The sequence below is a fragment of the Carassius auratus genome, unplaced genomic scaffold (assembly GCF_003368295.1).
Source record: "Carassius auratus strain Wakin unplaced genomic scaffold, ASM336829v1 scaf_tig00214575, whole genome shotgun sequence".
NCBI classification, from domain to species: Eukaryota; Metazoa; Chordata; class Actinopteri; order Cypriniformes; family Cyprinidae; genus Carassius; species Carassius auratus.
The window spans coordinates 385,656-408,985 of NW_020527719.1; the positions used below are offsets into that span (position 1 = coordinate 385,656).

The following is a 23,330-nucleotide window of genomic DNA, read 5'->3' on the forward strand; positions in this document are numbered from 1 at the left end:
ATCAATCATTCCGGTTTCCCATTAGCTTTGTGTAAAGAGCGTTATATGCCACACAGTTTCTGCCTATGTAGAGCATCACTTGAGATCCCGTTTCAGTTAGGATGCTGCCTTTGTAGGTGGTAGACAAGCAGGCAAGCAGTTCTCTAGCTTTTGGAATAGAGCTTTGTATATTCAGTTACATTAAACATGCTCTATCTTCTAATTGAGTTGAGCTGGAAGAGAAAGAGCAAGAGAGAGAAACTGAAAAAAGAAAGCGATCGCTGATATGAAATTATTCTGCTCTGTCATAGATTTGGGAGGAACAACAGTGTAACAGCAGGGGTAATTTAAATGTTTCCTCTGTGAAACGATGCAAGACTGGGTTTGCTGTTATGATTCCGTTGTTTATAATAACAAAGAACGATACGTTATTCTCAGTTTGCTTCAAGCTTGCTGAAATTTGAGACCAAATAACAAACGAAACATTGCCGCTGTCAACATTGTCAGATGTGCGTATGTGTGCGTGTTTCAATTGTGTGAAGTGTGCTATCGAGTTACTGAGCTGCAGTCTTTCATGGCTCCTTAATGAAATCAGTGATAGACAGGGTTCATAATTGAAATTAAAATAAAATATTCAGAGAGATGTATCCACATACTCCTCTTTAATAAACAAAGACCAATTTGAGCCGTTTTGGGTCCATGAATTTTAACTGCTGGACTTTAATTAATGTATGAGTGAAGATGAATTCAAATCCTTTGATTAATTTGAATTTAATAGAAGAAAAAAAACTTTTTACTTGATTGTAAATGTATATAAAGTTTTATAGAAATTATAAAGAATATTTTGTATACATAATTAAAGAGTGTCAAGCAACTGTCAAGTTTAGGGCAACCTTACGCTTTTCTTTTTAGAGAATTTGAACAGTTTGTTTGTTTGTGAACAGGCCGAGCAGGATAACGGTCACCCTCTTCCTGCATACGCTGACCTGCAGATTGAAATTCTGGATGAGAACAACCAGGCGCCATATTTCCAGCGTTCCTCGTACCAAGGCTTCATCAGTGAGTCTGCCTCGGTTGGCACCACCATCTCAGGGGTTGCCAACCTCACGGCCCCGCTGGGCATCATCGCACTGGACAATGACATAGAAGAGGTGAGATGTTCTCATGAATTGTTCCAGGACAATTTTTAATTGTTGCTTCACTCCTGTTTTGGGAATGCAAAGATGCATAAAATCACAGATGGTTCAGTCTCTCCATATGTTTTATTTTGTAGCTGCTGCCAGGGGCCACACCAGTAGGTACCAGAGTGATGTGTGCCCTCTTTTCTTTTCTTATCTTTTCTTTTCTTTTGTATTTATAATATACTGGTTCAACAAATGCAGTTTTCTATCCTCCTTTGCTGTGTTTCCTATTAATACATGAGTTGCGACATGATATATTGAATAGTTTGTCTTTTTTTAGCCAGTAGGCTATTATTTGTCACAGAGCCATTGTTTGTGAGGCAGATGCTCTCATTCTAAACAGCAATCGATTGCACAAAAATGCGTATTCAAAAAGAGTTAACGGTTATATTTTTCGGTTTTCCTTGAAAAGAGAGACTGTAAATTGTAACCCAATGTTATCATGGCTTATACATATGTAAATATACCGAACATGTCATTAATCGTATAAAAAATACAATTGCACTTCTGTTGTTAAAATGTGCATGCACTTCATTTTTCTCTTTGGATTTATCCATTCGATTTTGACTTTAGAATTCTCTGGATTTTCAAAGAAGCTGTTGTATTTCTGTAGATGCTCTTGCATGTCAGAGTAAATGAGGTGGTCGAGTGACTCTTTCTTGCGTGTTATGCAACATGAGGATTGCGTGACTAGATGAGGTTTGTTTGGACGGTGTGTCATGCTCATGTTAATGTGTAGTAATTCTGCATTTGACCTCTCAACTCTGTTTTGTGAAGACTAAAGATCCTCAGTTGAAGATCACTCTGAATGACTACATCTCCATCTTCTCCATCACATCTACTGGCATCACACGCTACATTACTCTACTGAAACCAGTGGACCGAGAGATACAGACCAACTACACCTTAACGGTATGTGACACACAAATATGCATTCACATTGGCTTGTTTGAAAACCTCCTTTTGAATCACTTGCATTTCATGCCAAAAAAAAAAAGTTTTTAATATATATATATATATATATATATATATATATATATATATATATATATATATATATATATATATTAAGAATTAAGCCCTTTTTTAGTATGATTAAATTATTTAAGAACATTTTATGTATTGAAATGCATATTATGTCATTTTTTATCTATATTAGAGAGAAAAGGTCAGTAATTAATATTTAAATCAACCTAAATTAAAGATATTAATGCTATATACAATGAATGAAAATTAGATTTTTTAAGTATAAAATATATGTTTAAATGCATTTTAATATGTATAATATATGCATTTTATTGAGATTTTACTTTGATATGTCAACAAAAATGTCAAAGTTTAAATATTCCCAATCTGTAAATGTATAAAAATGCGATTAGCAAACACTAGTAAAATTATTCTAATGATTAAAAATCATTCATATAATAAAAACATTTCTGCATTAAATTTGTGCCGCCAAAAAAATCTGTTGTAACTATTAAATAAAGACACTATTTGAACTCTCTGGAATACACACTGCGTTTATCTGGAGTCCCTGTCACTCGTGTCTCTTTTCTCATTGAAAATGAATGACTGGTCGCTTCAGTGTCTTCAGTCTTCTGTCCTCTTGAGATTATTTACTACACTTCTGAGAGCCCTGTGGGACTCCTCTTGGCATGAGGAGCATCTCATTTATTAACAACAGGGAATGTTCTTACTTTAAGATGAATATTTCTGTCTCAAACATCAAGTCTCAGCATGACAACAGTTTGCTGTGATGAACAAAACAAAGCGACTGAAACGATGCTGTTTGTTCAGTATGTGAAGTGTCTCTTCAGGACTCTGTCCATCGATCGGATCTATTGATCTGAGATTTGGGCTCAAGTGTCTCTGATCTTTCCAGAATCTCTCATCTCCAAGGAGCAGTTAAAAAAACAGCTGGATCACAGGAGGAGCATTTGAACACAGTGTTTTGATCATTGTTTAATCTGAGAGATGGTGTCTTTTTCATGGATTGTTCACTGTAGTGACGTGTCGAGATGACTTTCAATTGGGGGTTTCCGTTTCAGTTTGGGATGAAGTACATTAGGCAAGATGAAGTCTGAATAATTGAATAATTTTATGTCAGGGTAATGGTGTATATATATATATATATATATAAGGGATGTAACGGTACGCAAAAATCACGGTTCGGTACATACCTCGGTTTTAAATTCACGGTTCGGTTCATTTTCGGTACAGTAAGGGAAAGAAATGCAAACATTAAACTGCAAGTTGTTTATTACTATACACTTAAAAAAAAATACTTTTCAATAAAATATATATAAAATAAAAAAGAATAAGAAATAAAATACTGCTGCAAAGTTCTCCACATAATAAAATACTCTCAGTCTCAAACCAATATCATATAATAAAATATAATGAAAAATATAAATAAATAACTATGATTACAGTGCAGCATTACCAATCCCAGCTTGTAGGCCTGCTTCAACAGAACCGTGCCGTGCCTGCTGCTGTAGGTGACAGGTAGACCGTTGACAGACCAGGCTCTTGTCTTCATGACATCAATATCTATACTTCATGTTGAGCATAAATATAAACCCTACTGATAAAGGACACCATCAACAGTATTGACTGCAAAGTAGACTAAGTTTGACAGGTGCAATATTTGAAAATCGATAATTATTAATTTATTTTTTTAATTACATTTATATCTGAATTTATGTCAACCTATAGACTTTCAAACCTCAAAGTGTCATGAATTAATATGTATTTGTGTACAAAATGACATATAAACATATTTTCCTATTCTATTTTGCCTGGAAACCCTTCCAACACGCTTGCGTGTCGCGTGAAAAATAGGTGTCGGTTCTATTTCTAGCATGCACGCGTTTTCGGCGCGTCTCACTCAGGCAGTCTGCAAGCTCTAACCTGTTAGCATGGGAGCCGAATTAAAAACAGACACGCCACGCAGCTGAGATCTCGGATGTTATAAGTGACGTACGAAGAACGGCCCCCTGGGTGGGATTTGCGCTGAACGCGGAGACTTCCGCCACTTAATATGTTCGTTTGGAAACACGAAAATGTACTTATAATCCACGCACAAAATATTGCATTCCGTCATTCGGTACACACGTGCACCGTACCGAAAGCCCTGTACCGAAACGGTCCGGTATATATATATATATATATATATATAAAAGTGTGTTTTAGCCCCAGAACATGATTTTTACAGAGGGACCCCCCTCGAAACTAGTTAGGCTAGTTTTTAATAAGCAATTGGAATGGGGTTTCATTGTGAAAACCTGGCAACTCTGATATTTCTTCTTGAACCTGAAAAGCCAGAGTTTGCTCTAACTAAACTCAAAACTTAAATGTGTAGCCATTTAAAGCAGGATTATGACATAGGCCTCTGGCTTTTGCCAGTCATGCTTTAGAATTTTGGGAGGGTCATTCACATTGCCTTCACTTGGACACGCCCCTGCTCACAGCGAGATTGCGATGATTTAGGATCTGATAATCAGCATTAATCCTTTAGAAAGGCTTAACAATAGTCTGCTTATCAGCACAAAACAGAGGCCCAATCACATTCAATATGTTTTCTTTTATAAAGAACAAACAGACTGCAACAAGAACATGACAGGAAATTAGCTGTGGAGTTACTAGTCCTGGAGGGAGACCAACATTATCAAAGTCCACATCCCTGCAGTCTGATTTTAATGCTAAATTTCACCCAAAAGTCTAATTCTGTTATCATTTACTCATCTCATTTTGTCAAAAACCAATATGATTTTTTTTTTTTTTTATCTGTTCCCTTTCAGTGAACATCTCTAATGAGAGCCATTTCTTCTTAGAGTGAAGAACATTTTAACAATTTATAATCTAAGGAACATTTTTCCAATTTAAAGAACATTCTGTGTAATGGAAAGATTCCATGCTTATTAAAGGTTCTTCATGGACCTGTAGATGCCACTGAAGAAGAGTATGGAATGCAAAAGAAGATGTTTAGCAGAATGATCAAGCAGGTGTCCTCCATAAAATGAAACTGAATGATGACCAAGGGCTCTCGAGCTCCAAAAAACTGAAGTAAAAGGTGACAAAATTGTCTTTCTGGCTGAACTGAGTCTGGTTTTGGAGTGAGGGGGAATTGCTCATGCAGTGTGTTCTTTTTGGCTCTGAGCAGTCACATCATTCACATGCAGCCTGTCTCAGGGGTTCAGCTGGACAGTTGATCCTCTGACAGGCCAAAGTTTGAATTCCCATCACAATTCTCCTGCCTCTCTTTAACTGAAAAACACCTTTTCCCCTCATTCTCTGATCCTCCCTATCTCTCTCAGAACAACCAGCTGCAACCACAAAACAAAACTTAGATCTCTTTAATGTCTCAGTTGTTTCTTCTCGACAACAAAGACATTAAATGGAGAGCAAATGGACACTGATGCTTAAGTCTCCTGCTTGTCAGTAATCTCACATGTTTCTCCTCTTGAGTTTCAGAAGAGATCTTAAATGAAACACAAGCTAGACTTCCTTGAAGTCTCCTGAGCTACTTCCTTTGGGAGTTTCTAATATGTGGGTTTTTCTGAGCACATGTTTTTTAGCCTTGCTTTTTTGTTTATTCAATTTGGTACTTTCATTGCCTATTCAAAATCCATTACGGCCAGGCACACGGAGGGGAAACTGGATAAAAATGCTCTTTAAATGACAGAAACAGGGCTGCAATTTTCTCAGGCAGATGCTGAGATGTGTTTTGTGGTGGAAGTTATTGTAAGGTAAAAAGTGAAGTTTTTGATCACTATGAGATCCGATGACACTCTTTCATGCTGTCTTGGACTTGCACTTTGTTCTGTCTCTTCAATTTCTCTTTTTATTGCTGTACCTTAATATGCCTTTTGACTGTGTTTGATTGAATATGTGCAGCTTTGAGACTAGTAGTCTGAAATACTCTCACATCGTTTTCAAAGGCATTGTGGGACAGTAGAGCTGAACATACCAGGGTTACAACAGTTAACTAAAACTAAAATCATAAAAAATATAATAATAATGAAATTAATAACAATAAAAATACTTTGGCTAGTTGAGAAGGCAGCATTTGTCATTTTCATTTAACTTTATGTACTAAAATAGCTAAAACTAACTGAAATAAATTAATAATAACAATATAGACATGTCAAGGGGATGGTTAACCCAAAAATGATAAGTGAAAAATAGAAAAATATCCATGTTTCAAACATAATAAAGACTTTGCTCTTACTTCCGTTATCTGTCAAATGCAGAAACCGTTCCAGCGGATATAACAGCACGTATTTGTTTGTTTATAGGAGCAAAGGAAGTCAAGTTTCTTTACTTTAGCAAAGGAAATCTTCTTGGCTTATATTGAAATCCTCCGACAATTTTATTTGCAAATTCTCAGTTTTTACGTCTAATTCATGATCGGTGGTTTTTTTATTATTATTTTTTTTTTCTCCACATTCGTCACTAATCATGCAACACCAACGTCTTACGTCATCCGTCAAAAAAAAAAAGAAAAATAAATTGTTTATTACGTTTGAAATATGTATATTTTTCTTACAAGAATGCATGGATTCACCACAGAAGCCATTTAATAAATAATAATAAAAAATGTTGTAGTTGATGATAGTGATGATAATGATGATGATGTTTTTGTTGTCGTTGTTATTATTACTATATTATCAACATCATCAACATCCTTTTTTTGTCTTTATTATTATTTAAACCTTGTTTAAACATTCCGTTATAGTGTGTTTTTATTGATCATATCAGTGGAAATAGATGGCATAAGAATTATTTTTCAGTTTAATTTGTATTTAAAAATTAATTTCATAATTTTGCTAATCCAAAATAAAAGTCCTCCCTCTGCCTGAACTGAAAATGCATATTTCAGCTATACTATAGGAGACACCAAGCAGCTGAAAGATCTCCAAGAATCAGCTTCCAAACACTCCTTAAGGTCAAACCCAGCAAGTGGTCAGTAACAGCGAGTGTCTAATAACGGCACACTCGAGCGTTCAGCCTGCCTAGGGCTAATGAAAGTCCACTTGGATATAGACCAAACCACTCTTGAGATCCCACTGGCCTGGAGCTGTTCTCCAATGCAGTGTTTACGTATGCAAAGCTCTCCTCTCCTGCTCAAACTGAGAAACCGCTGGGCTTTGATCCACATTTACTGCCATGATTCTCTGGGGGAAAAGCTCATGGAAATGCAAGCGAGGAACAACAGAGTAACCTACAGCTGCTAGCTCAGCACTTTGAGTGCCTTTGAAAGGAGTGCAGTGGGAGACTCTGGACAAATGTTTGCTGTGGCAGTTTTAGCCGATAACATTTGTAAGCTGTCCTATAATACTGAGAATTTGTTGTATGAAGTGCCCACATGCTGTGCTATACGTCAGATGCAGATCGAATCAAATCAAAACAGCAGAACTATTCTAAATTAATACGAAGAAACAAAAATCTAGATTTCCAGTAAAACTGCAAAAAAAATATACGAATAAATCCTGAAGTTACTGTATAAAGTAAAATTATACTTAATGTAATTATATTAATTATGTAATATTTTATATTGAAAACAAAAATTTCATAGTAGTTATATATACACACAAACACACATTTTAATAATTTATAAGTTGTTATATATAGATTTAGTTTTGTATATATTAATGCTGTCAGTTAATCACATACAAAAAAAAAAAAATAATATATATATATATATATATATATATAAGTATATTTACATTTTTACATGTGATTTAATCAATTTGGTAGTGCAGATAGATAGATAGATAGATAGATAGATAGATAGATAGATAGATAGATAGATAGATAGATTTTGAAATTCTTTATTTATTATCCCCCCCCCCCCCCAAAGCTGGTGGCATCTGATGGCGTTCAGCAGAGCAGACCGGTGACGGTGGACATCCTGGTCATCGATGCGAATGACAACACACCCACTTTCAGTCAGGTGTCCTACAGTGTGGAGATCTTCACTAACATGCTGCCCGGACAGACCGTCCTGCAGGTGAGGACACAGCACTAAAGCTCAGAAACACTCACTTTACTCACCAAGAGCCTTTTATGAATCATTTATTCATAGCGGAGTGTTTGTTGAGAACTCTAAATGTGATTTGGAGTGTGAAATGAACTCGGCACTATGTTTGTTTCATTAATAACTGAAGATTCTAGTCAAATTACTGAATGTGACTCAACAGCTTGTGGGATATTTAAAAAAGAATAATAATTCTGATGAAATATGTGAAAAATGCATTGAAAAGTGAAGCAAACAGTCATTCAGCTAAATGAACACAAAGAGAGCAGGCAATAAAGCAACTTTTTAAAGAGGAACCAGATCATATGAACCGCAGCTAATGAACTGCAGTGAGTCATACTGTGATCTGTTTACATCTTTAACCAGACTTACTGAACTCCATTCAAATGCCTAAATATCATTTTGCTCCCCAGGGTGTCTTGTGAATAATTTGTATATATTGTTACGTTTACTTTTCAGTTGTTTTGTTCCAATGTTGAGAAATAGCTTGCTTCTAAAATGGTCGAAAGTGTCTAATTTAACTGCATGTTTCAGCTGTCCCAGTGCTTTCAACAATGCAGCATTTCCAGTAACAAACTACTTTTTCGACAACAACAAAAAAGTAGCATGGGGAAAAAGATTAATTCGGTCTTTGCATATTTTTATTGTGAAATATTTCATGATTTAAGTGCTGCTCTCCATCAGTATCTTTCCACATAATTGTCTTTTTTAATTTTAGTTTTATCAGTTGTATATTAGTGTAAGTTGAAGGTATACATCAGTGAATATAGTATTCCCCAGTTAATAGTTTGACTTTATTTAGCTTTTCAGCTTGTTATGTAGCTAACTATGTTTTTAGCTTCAGCCAAGCTTTTTTAAGTAAGTAGCTTTTCTATAATTAAATTGCTTTAAATTATTCAGTTTCAAAGTAGCTTTCCCAACACTGATTTGTTCGGGTGACCTGTCCATCTGTCGCTCTCATTCTGTCTCTTCCATTTGCAACATTTTGTGAATGACAAATACATCTAGGTACATCAGTACATTGAAGATCAGTTCAACAACTTTATTAGTTTGATCTATAAACATAATGCAGCTTATTCTGCAATTCTAAGATTGTGTATTCGGTCATAAAACACAGTTGACACTCCTGTAAATAACCAAACTGTTTGTATAGACTAGCATTAAGCTCTCAGAAGGCAAATGGCATGCTATTTTCATTTGCATTGTGAAAGTGGCTTGTGTAGACATGGTGGGCTGACAAAAAGTGGGACAAAATGATATAAAGTGAACATAATGTGTGCTTTTCTGTCCCTCAGGCTATGGCATATTCACTCTCTCTCAGTAACGATTCTCTCAGCTTTATTTTGGCACTCTGCTCATGTTCTGCTCTGCCTGTGTTTGTCTCATTCTGTCACGGCTGGGTCACGATTCAACGGAAAATCAGTCACATAAAGGCCTGTAGTTTCTCTTGAAATAACAAGCTGCTCTGATCCTGCTGGAATGAGGTCACAGGTCACAGCTAGGTCAGCCGGGCCACTTGGATGTGTTTTATAAGCCATATTTGCTGCCCTCGAGTGAGTGTGTGTGGTTGAGAATTATTTTTCCTTACCTCAGCACTCCAAGCAGCTAAAGGCACGGCGGTACGGATCAGTGCTTCTAGAGAGTTTTCTCAATAATGAGAGCCGTGGATGGAGGTGGCGCTTTCTTATTAGCAGGACTTTGAATTAATTACCCTTAGGGTGTATTTATTGCCCCGGTGCTTTTAAAGACGATAACGTTCGAAGTTAAGTGTTTACATCTAAACGCGCGCATTTGAACCTAATCAGAAGTGTTTAGTCTTTGATCTGTATCTTTGTGTTTGAGAATTTATCCTGAATAATCATATTATGCTGCTTTTACACCTCATTAATGCAGAGGGTCTAATCTGCATTTTAATAAGGATGGATGGATGGATTTTCTCTTATGGCTGATTTAAAGTAATGAGTGTTGAGTTTAAAGAAAGTAAAAGTTCAGCGAGTAGAACTGAGACCTCATCTGTAAATATTGGGAGAAAAAGGCATTTAAATATTATGAAAAAGTATGGTACCATGGTGCCACCATATGGTTTTTAAGCCATGCATTATAGAAGTACAATGTTATTCAATAAAGTGTACAGTAGATCTCATTTGAATGAGATCCCTAATCTTAATTTAATTCTGATCAAATTGTGAGTCAAAACAGACTAATACAATTATATAAATATATATTTATGCATATATAATGTTGATATTTTAATATATTTTATTAAATAAAGTTTATTTAATATATTTTATATTAATATTTATTTTTTAATTCATTATTTGTATTTGTTGATTTGAAACTGCTGTTTGTGTGTGCATTCTCTCTCAAGTTAACAAAAAGATTAAAAACCTCTATATATATTTAATTCCGAGTAAATTACCATAGCACTTTTTGGAAGAGTAATGAAGATCAGTATGAAACAAATGAATGTGGCATCAAATAATACTGGCTCTGTTTGTTCTGTCAGTTGACGGCTCAGGACGCTGACGCTGGTTTAAACGGCCTCATCACATACGCCATCCTGGCTGGAGATCAAGGTGATTTCATCATCAACAACCGCACAGGACGAATCACCTTAGCACCAGGGGTCAGACTGACTGTCGGCCGTTCCTACACGCTGACCGTCAGAGCGTCAGACAACGCTCCTGACACAGAGAGGAGGTCAGTGTGACTTCATTACATCAGTTACATCTCTGAGTCTTTGCTTTTGTCTTTGGTCTTTTATTTTCTTTATCACTCTGTGTATAGGAGCTCCATAACTACAGTCTACATAGAGGTTCTGCCACCCAACAATCAGAGTCCACCACGATTCCCCCTACAGACCTACAACCTGGAGATCAGCGAGGCCATGAGGATAGGAGCCATACTGCTGAATCTGCAGGTACACACACAGATTTCACTTGGAATGGAATATTAACCTACAGTTTACTGAATACAATACAGCATACTCTAAACTTCCAACTTTTTAAACAGTATTTCAACATGGTCATGCAAAACATAAAAATATCTGGAAATTTTAAAATTGTCAGTTCTGGAAATGGAAATGTCTAATTTAATTATACATTTAATAATAATTATTTAAGTAATATAATGGTAATAATAATAAAATAATAATAATAATAATAAATATAATATAATATAAAATAATATAATATAATATAATATAATATAATATAATATAATATAATATAATATAATATAATATAATATAATATAATATAATATAACAATTTATTTAATAACAATAATATTTTATATAATCTATTTTAATATTTTAGTCATGCTTTCTTCATTTTTAAATCATTATTATTTTTCTAAATTGACTTTTAATTTTTATTTGTGCGTGCAATCTATTAAATGGTTTGAATACAATTCTTATCCAGTAATCATGAATGACTGAAAAAGTCTTGAAAAATTCATGGGTCAATATGTGTTGGAAGCCTGGTCTTAAGCCTTTGAAGTCTGATCAAATTACAAAAAAAAAAGATGTTGGCAGATACACTGGAAATAGAAGGTCAGGTTGAATGCATTGCATTGTGGGATACAGTATCCCACGCAGTATGCCCTTTTGTATACTGCACATTTTGATAAATGTGGTAGGTCATCTGGGTATTCTGTGAATGCAAAAAAAAATTAGCATAGTACTGAATGCACATAAAGATACTGCTGAAGTGGAGTGTGTAGATAGCCGTTCTGAACATGGCCACATGTAAATAGTCATTTCTTTTTTAATAAGATAATATGAAATTATTTTTATAATTATACATTTATTCGAAAATATTTTATGATTTTACAACTCAACTGCACTGACAAATTGAGCTGTCAAACTCAGAAAACAGCATAATCAATATCAGCAGGTATCCTGGAAAAAAGCGTAGGGTTATACATTTAGATGTGTTATAAAATGTCACTGATTCTACAGTTGTTCATCATGTCCTTCAAACAGATTTGGCCTTTTCATTTAAGTGTATTGTTATGCTGCAATTGATTTCATGTTACATTGATTTTGTTTCACCAGCTGGTACTTGTCTGAACTACTAGTGTAAACTGAGTGTGAAATGATGTATTTTCACAGGCTACAGACCGAGAGCTGGATCCCATCGTCTACCAGATACGGAGCGGTGACCCGCAGCAGGTCTTCAACCTTTCACAAACGTAAGTTTTCATTAATAAATAAAATTCCTCTGTTAAGAATGAACAGATCTTGTATTGCAATTCAGAATTCTATTTGTTTGCACATCTTGAATAGCAACATTATCATTTTAGGGACAGAAATGTGTAGTACATATATGGCATATGGTCTATACAGTATGTACATCTGTGCATCTCTCTGCATGAGAATCCCTCATTGGAGGATTGAAGACAAGACAAATGCATAAACAAGCTTAGAGTGTGATTGTTTCTGGGTAATAATGTGTGAGAATTTGAAAGGCTTTGTTTTATGATAACATGCAGTTGGTTTATTAGTGACTTATGACTGTTGTCTGTAGTAAAAAAAAGAGAGTTATCAGAGCAGAGAGCTAGTGTTATATACATCTCTGGTAATTTTTTTCTCATTTTTCTATTTTCACTTAATCTGTTCTTTAGTTTTTTTGTATTTTCTTTTTTGTCTCACCTCATCTAGTCTGTTCTCTGCATGCTCCATCTCATCATGGTCTGCTGTGCCTTGCCTAGTCTAATTTCATCGGGTCTGGTCTAATCTTTTCTTTCCATGTCTTTCTTATCATTTATCTTCTCATTATGTCTCATCTCGTCGGTTCTCTTCACATCTCGTATCACTGCATCATTATCACTTCATCTGGTATTCTCTTCTCTTCTCTTCTCTTCTCTTCTCTCTTCTCTTCTCTTCTCTTCTCTTCTCTTCTCTTCTCTTCTCTTCTCTTCTCTTCTCTTCTCTTCTCTTCTCTTCTCCTCCTCTTCTCGCTACATGTCATATTTCATATGTTGTGTCACTTCTCTTGAGTTTTTAAAGAGTTTTTATTGTGTTAGTTCTCATTTGGTTTCCTCTTCTTGTCTTTTTAAATTGCCTTGTCATCTCGTCTCATCTCATCTCATCTTCGTAGCTCATCTCATCTTGTCTCATCTCATCTTTTTTGGGGTGATGTATGCCTTTTTTACTGGACAGGACAGTAGAGAGCAGGAGGGAATGCATTGGGTGGAGGTGGGGAGTGATGAACTTTAAAATGGGAATCGAACTCGGGCCCCGAACACAGTTGAACTATATGATGGTGCACTAACCAAGAGGGTGTCAGCGCATACATCTCATCTTATCTTGCCTCGTTTCATATTTCATCTCATCTAGGGCTGAAAAATATCGATTATTTGCATGATCGATTATCGTTTAAATAAAAAATCAGTTAATTGATTAATCATTAACCATAATGCTGCAAAATGCATCTATTGGATGCACGTAGTCACCGGCATGACAGGATGTGCAAAAGCCACACACACACACACAATGCTTCCTCACTTGAATTAATGGGGTTTTAGTCTGAATAAAATGTTAGTAGCAGGATTATAAAATGAATAGATTTGATTATGATCATTTGATAAAATGAAGAGAGTTTGTCATATGTTTGAGATCATTTTACTTTGTTGACTGTTTTCTGGCACGGAGACCGCTGAATGAGCCTCCTTAAGTGTTTATTTTTTCCGTTTCATCTCATCTTCTCATCTTTATATCTTGTCTTATCTCATGTTGCCTCATCACATCTTATCTTATCTTGTCTCATCTCATCTTCATATCTCCTCTCATCTCATCTTGCCTCATCACATCTCATCTTATATTGTCTCATCTCATCTTCATATCTCCTCTCATCTCATCTGATCTCATCACATCTCCTTATCTTTGTATCTTGTCTCATCTCATCTTGCCTCATCACATCTCATCATATCATGTCTCATCTCATCTCACCTTTAATTGTTTCTTTGTGTCAATAATCATCTTTCTCATCTAGTTTAATTGAGTCTCTTCTCTTTCCACCTTATCTCCTCTATTTATTTTACCTTGCCTCATTTTCCTTCATCTCATCTCATCTCAACTTGTCTCTTCTAATTCTATCAGCTATCTTCAAATCTCATGTGATATGGCTTTCTTACTGACTACATCTCTTCTCTTCTCTTCTCTTCTCTTCTCTTCTCTTCTCTTCTCTTCTCTTCTCTTCTCTTCTCTTCTCTTCTCTTCTCTTCTCTTCTCTTCTCTTCTCTTCTCTTCTCTTCTCTTCTCTTCTCTTGATTAATATTATCAGTAATGTCACTAGTAAAAATGTGGAGAGGTTTTGTGAGGTGACCGCTGAAATAAAACCATCTTACACTGATTTGTCTTACAAAGGATTTTTTTTCTGTTGAAGAAACAGCAAAGACAGTTGAAGAGTCATTAAAAAGGGATGTTAAAATTTAAAGACTTTGCCTTGAATGCTGTGTGGCTGGCAGAAGGTTTGTGAGGCCGAAAGAAAAGAGAATCCCAGTTACTGAAGTGTTTTATACGGCTGTTTCGCAGGCTTCAGAGGACACGTTCAATATCGCTTTTGTAGAGGTCAACTGAGGAGGAATATAATTCTACACACACACACACACACACACACATGAGCAAGCAGCACAGCAGCCTGCTTCTTCTGCTGTGTGTGACTGTAATGTTAACAGGATCTTGTCTGTCCATCCTCATCCACCACTCCCCCCCCCCCCCACACACACACACACGTGTGAGCTCACTGTAGGATGAGCCTGGTGATTCACAGAAATCCTATTGGTCTACAAATGATAATGGCCGGTTCAGCGTGGATGATCACAGATATTGGTTGTTGAATTGCACATGTAGAGATCAATGTTTATTTACTATCTACATTGATTGTTTTAGCAGCTGATTCAACAAAGGAATTGTGTAAATTATGGTCTCGACACAAACACACCCAAAAATGTAATCCTGAATACAATTTCCAAGGCACAGTTTCTGATTTTACAGGTCATTCTGTGTTCTGAGTACATGTTGAACGTACGTGTGAAACTCTGTCATAATTTACTCACACTCATGTTATTCTAAAAATGTTGTTTATGTTGATTGTTTTTCTATGTAATTAAATTGGAGGAGCTGTCAAGATTAAAAAAAAATAAAACAAAAATGACTAAAAGCATGTTAAAAATGTGATAGGAATAGCCTGTTTGATTCATTACTTTTGAGTAGCTGCAATAGATTTTTATTTTTCAATAGATTGGCACTTTTTTTCTCCCAAATCTCATTTGTGCTATTTGAATATTTGCATAATTTGGTACATATGATTAGGTTATGAGACCTAATGATGTTTGCCATCATTGATGTGACACATCTTGAATCACCATATGTATATATATATATATATATATATATATATATATATATATATATATATATATATATATATATATATATATATATATATATATATATGTGTGTGTGTGTGTGTGTGTGCGTGTGTGTGTGTATAAATATCAGTTCCATTTAAAGTAATTTATTGACAATATTACAATATTATGTTTACATACAGCATTGCCAAATAATTATTCAAAATAATGACAATAACACGAACCTATAAAAACTGTATTAAGGTGTTAGTAATGAACAAAATCACAAAAAAATATTATGAATGAATACAATCAAGATAAAAAAAATACTATAGCATAAAAATCTACTTTTTTCAAGGCATAATGAAGAAAAGCAATACAGTAATATTATGTACAATGATGTTCTTTGCTAATATTGATCAAGGCAGTAGTTGGTTTCTGAGATTGTGCAGCTAAATATATACTGTATATTTAAATAGAAAAACAAAAGAAAATGTTATGTGTCTGTTCAGTATAGGTCTTCTGCTGCTGGCCAAACCTCTGGACAGAGAGACCATTGACCAGTATCGCCTCATCGTCACGGCATCTGACGGCCACCCAGGAGGGGTGAGACTGCACCCATCCCCAAAATCAGCACTTTTACACTGACTGACAGCTGCTCTGATTCAAACGTCTGATCTCTTCATAACCTCTTTTCATATCTTTCATATAATATGTGTCATGCCACATTCTCGTGTTGCTTTAAATGCATATTTTCACAAAAGTACCCATAAACCAAAAAACTCCATATTTCTATAAAATTTGTTATTCATTAATTATTATTTTTTTTATTTTTTTTTGCATAGTCATTACTGTCAAAAACTTTTCAAGGATGTTCTGTAATGAGACTCAGTGCACATCTTGTTTAAACACATTCACCTTTTTAAAAGAACATTTACTTGTATTATCGGCTTAGCTTCTCTAATGAGAGAACTTGAGCAAACAGAGAAACGCCGGAGTGCTAAATGACTGCATGAAGCTCATTTATCAAACACGGGCTGATATATGTAGAGCCGATGAAGAGGGAGTTTTCAAGGAAGACAGGCACATTAAAAGCGTTTTGAGTCAGAAGGACGTGCCTTCATCTTTCCCTGCGCAACATGACTGGGCAAAATGACTTTCATCTGGTCAAACAAGTCCATTAAATCATTTACATTTCAGATCATGGACATAGAAAGTGCAAAGTGGTTAATTAATCAATGTAATTTACCTGACCTCCACCTCTTAAAGCATTATAATGATATCTAATGAAATATTCAGTGCAGCTCACATTCTTGAGATCAAAACAGGCTTCAGTGGTGTTCAGCACATTCGTATTGCACTTGTCCTTCAGTCTGTGTGTGTGTGTTTGATGGTGTTTGATGGTGTTGATGCCTCTTGACAGAATTGTAGGGGGGGGGGGATTATAGTGCACCTGAACATGTTTTTGCCAAACAACAACTCCATCTATGACCACATTTTTTTTTTTTTTTTTTGTGAATTAATTTTTCATGCACATCCCACTGGGATTTAAACTCTACATGTGATTCTTGACTGATCAGTTGAATTTATATTCATAACTGTGTGCTATTAAACTTTTAAGCCCCAGGAACTCAATTGCTTATGATTTAATTACATCTCTGCAAATGTGTTTCTGGAATAGAGTCAGAAACTAAATGGTGACACTATTTATTTATTAAAAAAATTTTTTTCCAGGGAAGTCATTTTCAATATTTAAAAAGGCAAGAGACAGCAGCATGGTGATTGTCAGAGAGAATGCTGTGAAAGGTTCAGGGTTTGACAGCAAGAGCACACTAAACTCCAGGGTTCAGTAGAACTGTCAGGACTGGGCTTTTTGTATGTATATAGGCACTAAAAAACAATTCATAACCAAATTTTTCAGATGTATGTTTAAGCATAAATGCTTTTATTTTTAATTTAGTATTTATATTTCTCTTTCCATTATTATTATTATTATTATTATTATTATTATTATTATTATTATTTATATATAAATAAATTAGGTTTAAGTGTTTTAGGGCTGCATAAATAAATGCTGGAACTAGTATCATTAAAAATATTTAATGCCATTTTATTTCTCAGCACAGTCTAGTGCTTTGTAGTGCCTTGAACATTAATCTAAACATTAATGTGTATTTTAAAATATAAAAATAATATATATATATATATATATATATATATATATATATATATATATATATATATATATATATATATATATATATATACAATAAATAAATTAGCTAGTTTTATTTTATTTTTATTTCTATTTTATTACCAATTTTAGTTTTTTTTTATTAGTTTTTAGTCAGATGGGTTGTTAAGCTTTACAATATGCCATCTGACAAACAGAAATAAATAATAATAATAATAATAATAATAATAATAATAATAATAATAATAATAATAATTAGCTAAAATGATTTTGAATTAATTTTATTGTAAATTTGAGTTTTTCCTTTTTTTTTTCCTTTTTTTTACATTGCCATAATTGTAATCATTCTTAGTTGCCATTCAATTACATTCTTACAAAAGATTTATTACCATTACCAACCTCAAAAATCATTTCTAAGATAGTAAAATCATTTTGTTTCAGGACCAGCAAGAATGTTGATCCTGAACTTGTCATTCTTACTTATTTAATTCTTTCCTGATGATATTTAATTACTCTGTCCTTATTTGTAGATTTCCACGGCTACTGTCAGCATTGTCATCACGGATGTTAATGACAACGACCCCAGCTTCGACCTCACTCTACTCAGAAACCTAACCGTGAGGGAGGAAGAGGCCAATGCGTTCGTGGGTCGAGTCAGGGTAAGTTCCATGACAAACCATATGATGTATTTTTGTTTTGGTGAATTTGCTGTCTTCTGAGGGTCTCAACCGTCATGCCACACAGATCTTCAGACATCACTTTGTATCATTCTCTAATTAAGTCATGGTAAATTAGAGTCATTAGTCACCTTACAGTCAGTCCCTGATGACTGCTGCTGTTCCGCCCTGCCAAGTGGTTGGATTTTTAATTAGCGTGTTTGATTAATCATGCTTTGGTTGGTTAGAAAGATAATCAATGAAAGATGTGTCAGGCTTTCATTCACAATGCCGTGTTGTCATCATGCGTCTCTTTATCGCTCATTTGTTTCTCTGTGATGTCTTGATCACTGAGTTCGGTGCCGATGTGATTGACAGGCATAAGATGATGTGACAGTGCCTTTGTGCATCAATAAAACTGCGACTGAAATCTTTTAGTGCGGGTGATCTCATGTGGCATCATATTGTTTTCCTGAAGTAACACATAAAATAAAAGTTGGATCTTTCTCTATGAACTGTTCCCTTTGTTTTTTCATCGTCTTTTTTAATTTTTCATCACATGTTTTTTGTAGGTTTAAATGCACAAACAATCTGCAAAAACCTTCATCTAGACATAATTAATAGTTGTGTAAATGCTTTTTCATTTAGATTTTTGTTTATTTTAATGTCAATCTCTCTTTACACTTTAGTTTTTGTTTTCAGTCATTCATTCATTCATTGGTTTATTTATTTATTTATGTTTAAGCTTTAGTGTTTCAGGGCTGCAAAAGTAAATTTCAAAATGATATCATTAAAATATTGAAAAAAACTTCAGCACAGCACGGTGTTATTGCTTTTTAGTGTCTTAAAACCAAACATTAAAAAAATCTATTTTACTGTCTTTCCAATTTAGGTTATTTTTTGTTTTAGTTAGGCTGGTTCTAAAGCTGCAAATATAATATACCATTTGCCATTTTTATTTTATTTTGTATTTCATTTAATTTTTCATTTGTTTATTTGTATTGATTGATTGAATGAATGAATGAATATTAAAAAAAAAGAAAACAAGTAAAATGTAAATTCAATCACAGAGTCATGAGTTTAGTATAAATAAAACATTATTCCCATTGAAATGAGTCAGTGCGTGCTGTCCTCATGTGGCATCATATTGTTTTTCTGAAGTAACTAATAAACAGCTAAAAATTAGTTTTTTTGCATGTTGCTAAAGTTGGATCTCTCACTCTGAGCTGCTCTCTCACTTTGCATCAGCTTTCTTTTTATTTCATCATCCTCTCATGTTCTGTGTAGTCTGCCATGTTCACAACAAGCAGGTGCTCATCAAACTTTGAGGCCTTGCTCTCAAGTTCACACACAGATCCCCGTGGAGATCAAAAACACCTGGATTCTTATTGTGCTGTGACAACAAACAAGCGTACGCATACGGACACTTACTTCACACATCACACACACACGCATCAGTGTGTTCCCGCTCTACAGACACTTACAGCCATGATGTTTGCCACAGGCTAACATGTCCAAAAGCCTTAAGATACTATTCACACTGAGAGCTTCAAGCATTCTACAAAACAACCCATTTTGATAGACCTTTTCACCTTGGGGACAATATCTGTCTGCTTATATTTATTATATTATATTATATTATATTATATTATATTATATTATATTATATTATATTATATTATATTATATTATATTATATTATATATATTATATATGCAAGTTATGCATTACATTTCAAATGTGTATTTTATAGTACATAAAATGAAAATAATAAAATAAAATACATTTAAAATAAATGCTGTTCTTTAGACCTTCTGCTGATCAAAGAGTCCTGAAAAAAGGTATGCAGCAAAATCATTGTTTGGTTTCTCAATCTGTGAAGGTTGCTACTGAATCATTCTCAGTGAACCAACTTCTCTGTAATATGAAATGTTATACAATAAATTAATGAATGAATTAATAAAACACTACCATTCACAAAAACTGGGGGTCAGTATATGAACTGGGGGTATATATATAAAGAGACCATGCACAGTTTTTAACATAAAATATCCATTTCATGTATTGTACTGGATTTAGCCAAGTGATATTGATTTTAAAGAAATTGATACTTTTATTCAGTAGATTAAGTGACACTAAAATCACTTGTAGTGTTTCAAATGATTTCTATTTCAAATAAAAGTTGTTCTTTTGAACCATCTATTCAAAGAACCCTGAAATAAAAACTCACCACTTCCACAAAGACATTAAGCAATGCAACTGTTTTCAACATTGATAATAATTTTTAAAAAATGATTCCATTAGCAACAAATCAGCATATTATACTGATTTCTGACGGATCATGTGACACTGAAGACTGTAGTAATGATGCTGAAAATTCAGCTTTGACATCATAGGAATAAATTACATGTAAAAATAGATTCACATAGAAAATGTCTCAACTACATTTTTAATCCAATAAATGCAACCTTGCTTGAACAGTTGTTTCAAAACTGAAAAATCTTACAGAACTTAATTTATATATATATATATATATATATATATATATATATATATATATATATATATATATATATATATATATATATATATATATATATATATATATATATATCAATTGTTCCATTTTCAGAATCTGATAGATGAATATTGCACCATTCTTGGTTATATAAAATAATAAGTATTTGATGTGCTATATTCCAACTTATATTTTTGCGGATTCTTTCATATTTATTATACATGCATCTTTTATGAGCATGAGTGTTTGACAGTAAATAAACTAAATATACCTTTAAAGATTTATTTGTCATTTTAAATGAACTAGCGAAGGCAAAAAAGGTGAATCAAAACTGAGATGTGAGATGTTTGAGGGAATAGCAGTCAAAAGTGACATCAGGAAACAGGTTTTTATTAATGTATTGTGTAGTGTTGTTTGTTTATTTATCACTCTGTTTACATATTCATTCCATTAGTTAATTATTGAGGCGAGCAGATGCCATGTAAGTGTGCTGTCAGGAGGTTTGATGAGTGCTGCTGGTGAGAGGGCCACGGGCAGCACTTTCATTCCTCAGCGCTCAGATGTGGCTGTAATTTCTCAAGGCTCAGACGTGCTCTTTTCATTTCACTTATTTCCATTCGCCCGCATTTGGATTTTGGCCCTTCATCCCATCATCGTCCTGTCCCTCCTCTCATCTCTCTCTCTCTCTCTCTCTCTCTCTTCTCCCAGAGTCTGTGTCATTTATGTCGCCAACCCGGCATGCTTCTCTAATAACCCCCCCAGTCTGCATCTGTAATTACTACAGGAAGGAATTATAGCAGGCACCTCTAAAGCCATTACAGCAGAGCACTGCTCTCCTGCTCACATACAAATGAGCCGCTGAAACCACGCAGGAATTAAGATTAGTTCAGCAAATCAACATTTCTTTCCTCTAAAGATATCGCGGCTGTGATTATTATTATTATCATCAGCAGTAGTAGTATTTATTGATTGATTGATTGATTGATTGATTTATATTTATTTATTTATTTTCCATTGTAAAGGTTGTAAAGTGGGTGCTTGGTAAAGGTGAAACCAAAAAATTCAATATATCCCCGATTTGAGTAACTTTATATCATAATTACAATACATAGTTGTCGTAATGGAGTATATAAACTTTTTGAAAGTTTCTCATGTTTAACAACACCAAAAAAATGTAGTGCAAACAATAATATTGTGAATATTTTTTTCATTCAATTTTCTATTTATTCTAATATATATATATATATATATATATATATATATATATATATATATATATATATATATATATATATATATATATATTGTGGAAACTGAGACATATTTTTGAGAATTATTTAATAAATAGAAAGTTCAAAGGAACAGCATTTATCTGAAATATAAATCTTATGTAACACTGTCTTTATTGTCACTTCTGATCAATTTCATGCTTTTTTATGATTAAAAGTATTTAAAAGAAGTGAGTAAAGGAAAAAACACAGACTCAAATCTTTTTGTTATTATCTTATTATTATTTATTTATTTATATTACAACATTACACATTACAGAGAAGGTGATTCAGTGGCTAACTAAATTGATGGATACAAACCAATAGATGATTTAAATCAAGTTGATTTAAATAACTAAAACTGCTGAATATACTATATAAATATCAATTCATGAGTGCATGTCTCTGTTTTCAGGCCACTGATCCTGATGCCGGGCTCAACGGTCAGGTCCGCTACCGTTTGCTCTCCTTTGCGTCTCTGTTCACCATAAACGCCGCGGGCAGCATCTTCACCGCGGTGCCGCTGGACCGAGAGACTCGGAGCCAGTACGATCTGATCGTGGAGGCATCAGATGGAGCGGTGGACCCTCGCAGGACCACCATCACACTGTTGGTGGAGGTGACAGACATCAATGACAACAGCCCTGTGTTTTCCCAGCCCATCTACACCGTCAGCGTCCCAGAAAACACCCCGACTGGAACCGTCATCCTGAGACTCAGTGTAAGCGCTTGGTTGTGTATTACTCTCATTTCGGGAATACTTCATGATTTGATGTTGCTGAGTGACAAAAGCTGTTGAGAAAGTTAAAGGTGAACTGCAAAATTTCTTCCTCCTTTTGACCCGGGCATCTAACCTGACTTTTAGAAAGGAAGGTAGAGCAGATTGTTTGTGGGTGTATGTGTGTTTGTGTGTGTGTTTATTTATGTGTCTGTCTATCTGTGTTATGTCTGCTGGCCTGACAGTAACTGGCTGATTATGTGTGTTTAGTTTCCCTTGAGAGTGTGGGGGGAACGTCTCTGTGTTTCCCTGTTTATTCCTGACGGGCTGCATATTTAACTAGATAAATATTGACAAGCTTGACAGACCCAGTGTGAAAAGCAGGAGATGTTGTCTTGTGAAAAATGTGCCTCTAAACGAT

General features: G+C 34.4%; 1 protein-coding gene across 1 annotated transcript in view; it reads left to right on the forward strand.

Moving 5' to 3' along the window:
* Positions 1 to 23,330, forward strand: part of LOC113092383 (protocadherin-15) — a 157,307-nt gene that overhangs the window by 74,579 nt on the left and 59,398 nt on the right. Inside the window, exons 12-20 of the mRNA XM_026257974.1 lie at positions 924 to 1,130; positions 1,938 to 2,072; positions 8,023 to 8,172; positions 10,706 to 10,899; positions 10,987 to 11,119; positions 12,314 to 12,393; positions 16,068 to 16,161; positions 18,280 to 18,408; positions 22,607 to 22,912. Coding sequence (XP_026113759.1) covers positions 924 to 1,130; positions 1,938 to 2,072; positions 8,023 to 8,172; positions 10,706 to 10,899; positions 10,987 to 11,119; positions 12,314 to 12,393; positions 16,068 to 16,161; positions 18,280 to 18,408; positions 22,607 to 22,912 — 1,428 coding nt within the window. The remainder of the gene's footprint in view (positions 1 to 923; positions 1,131 to 1,937; positions 2,073 to 8,022; positions 8,173 to 10,705; positions 10,900 to 10,986; positions 11,120 to 12,313; positions 12,394 to 16,067; positions 16,162 to 18,279; positions 18,409 to 22,606; positions 22,913 to 23,330) is intronic.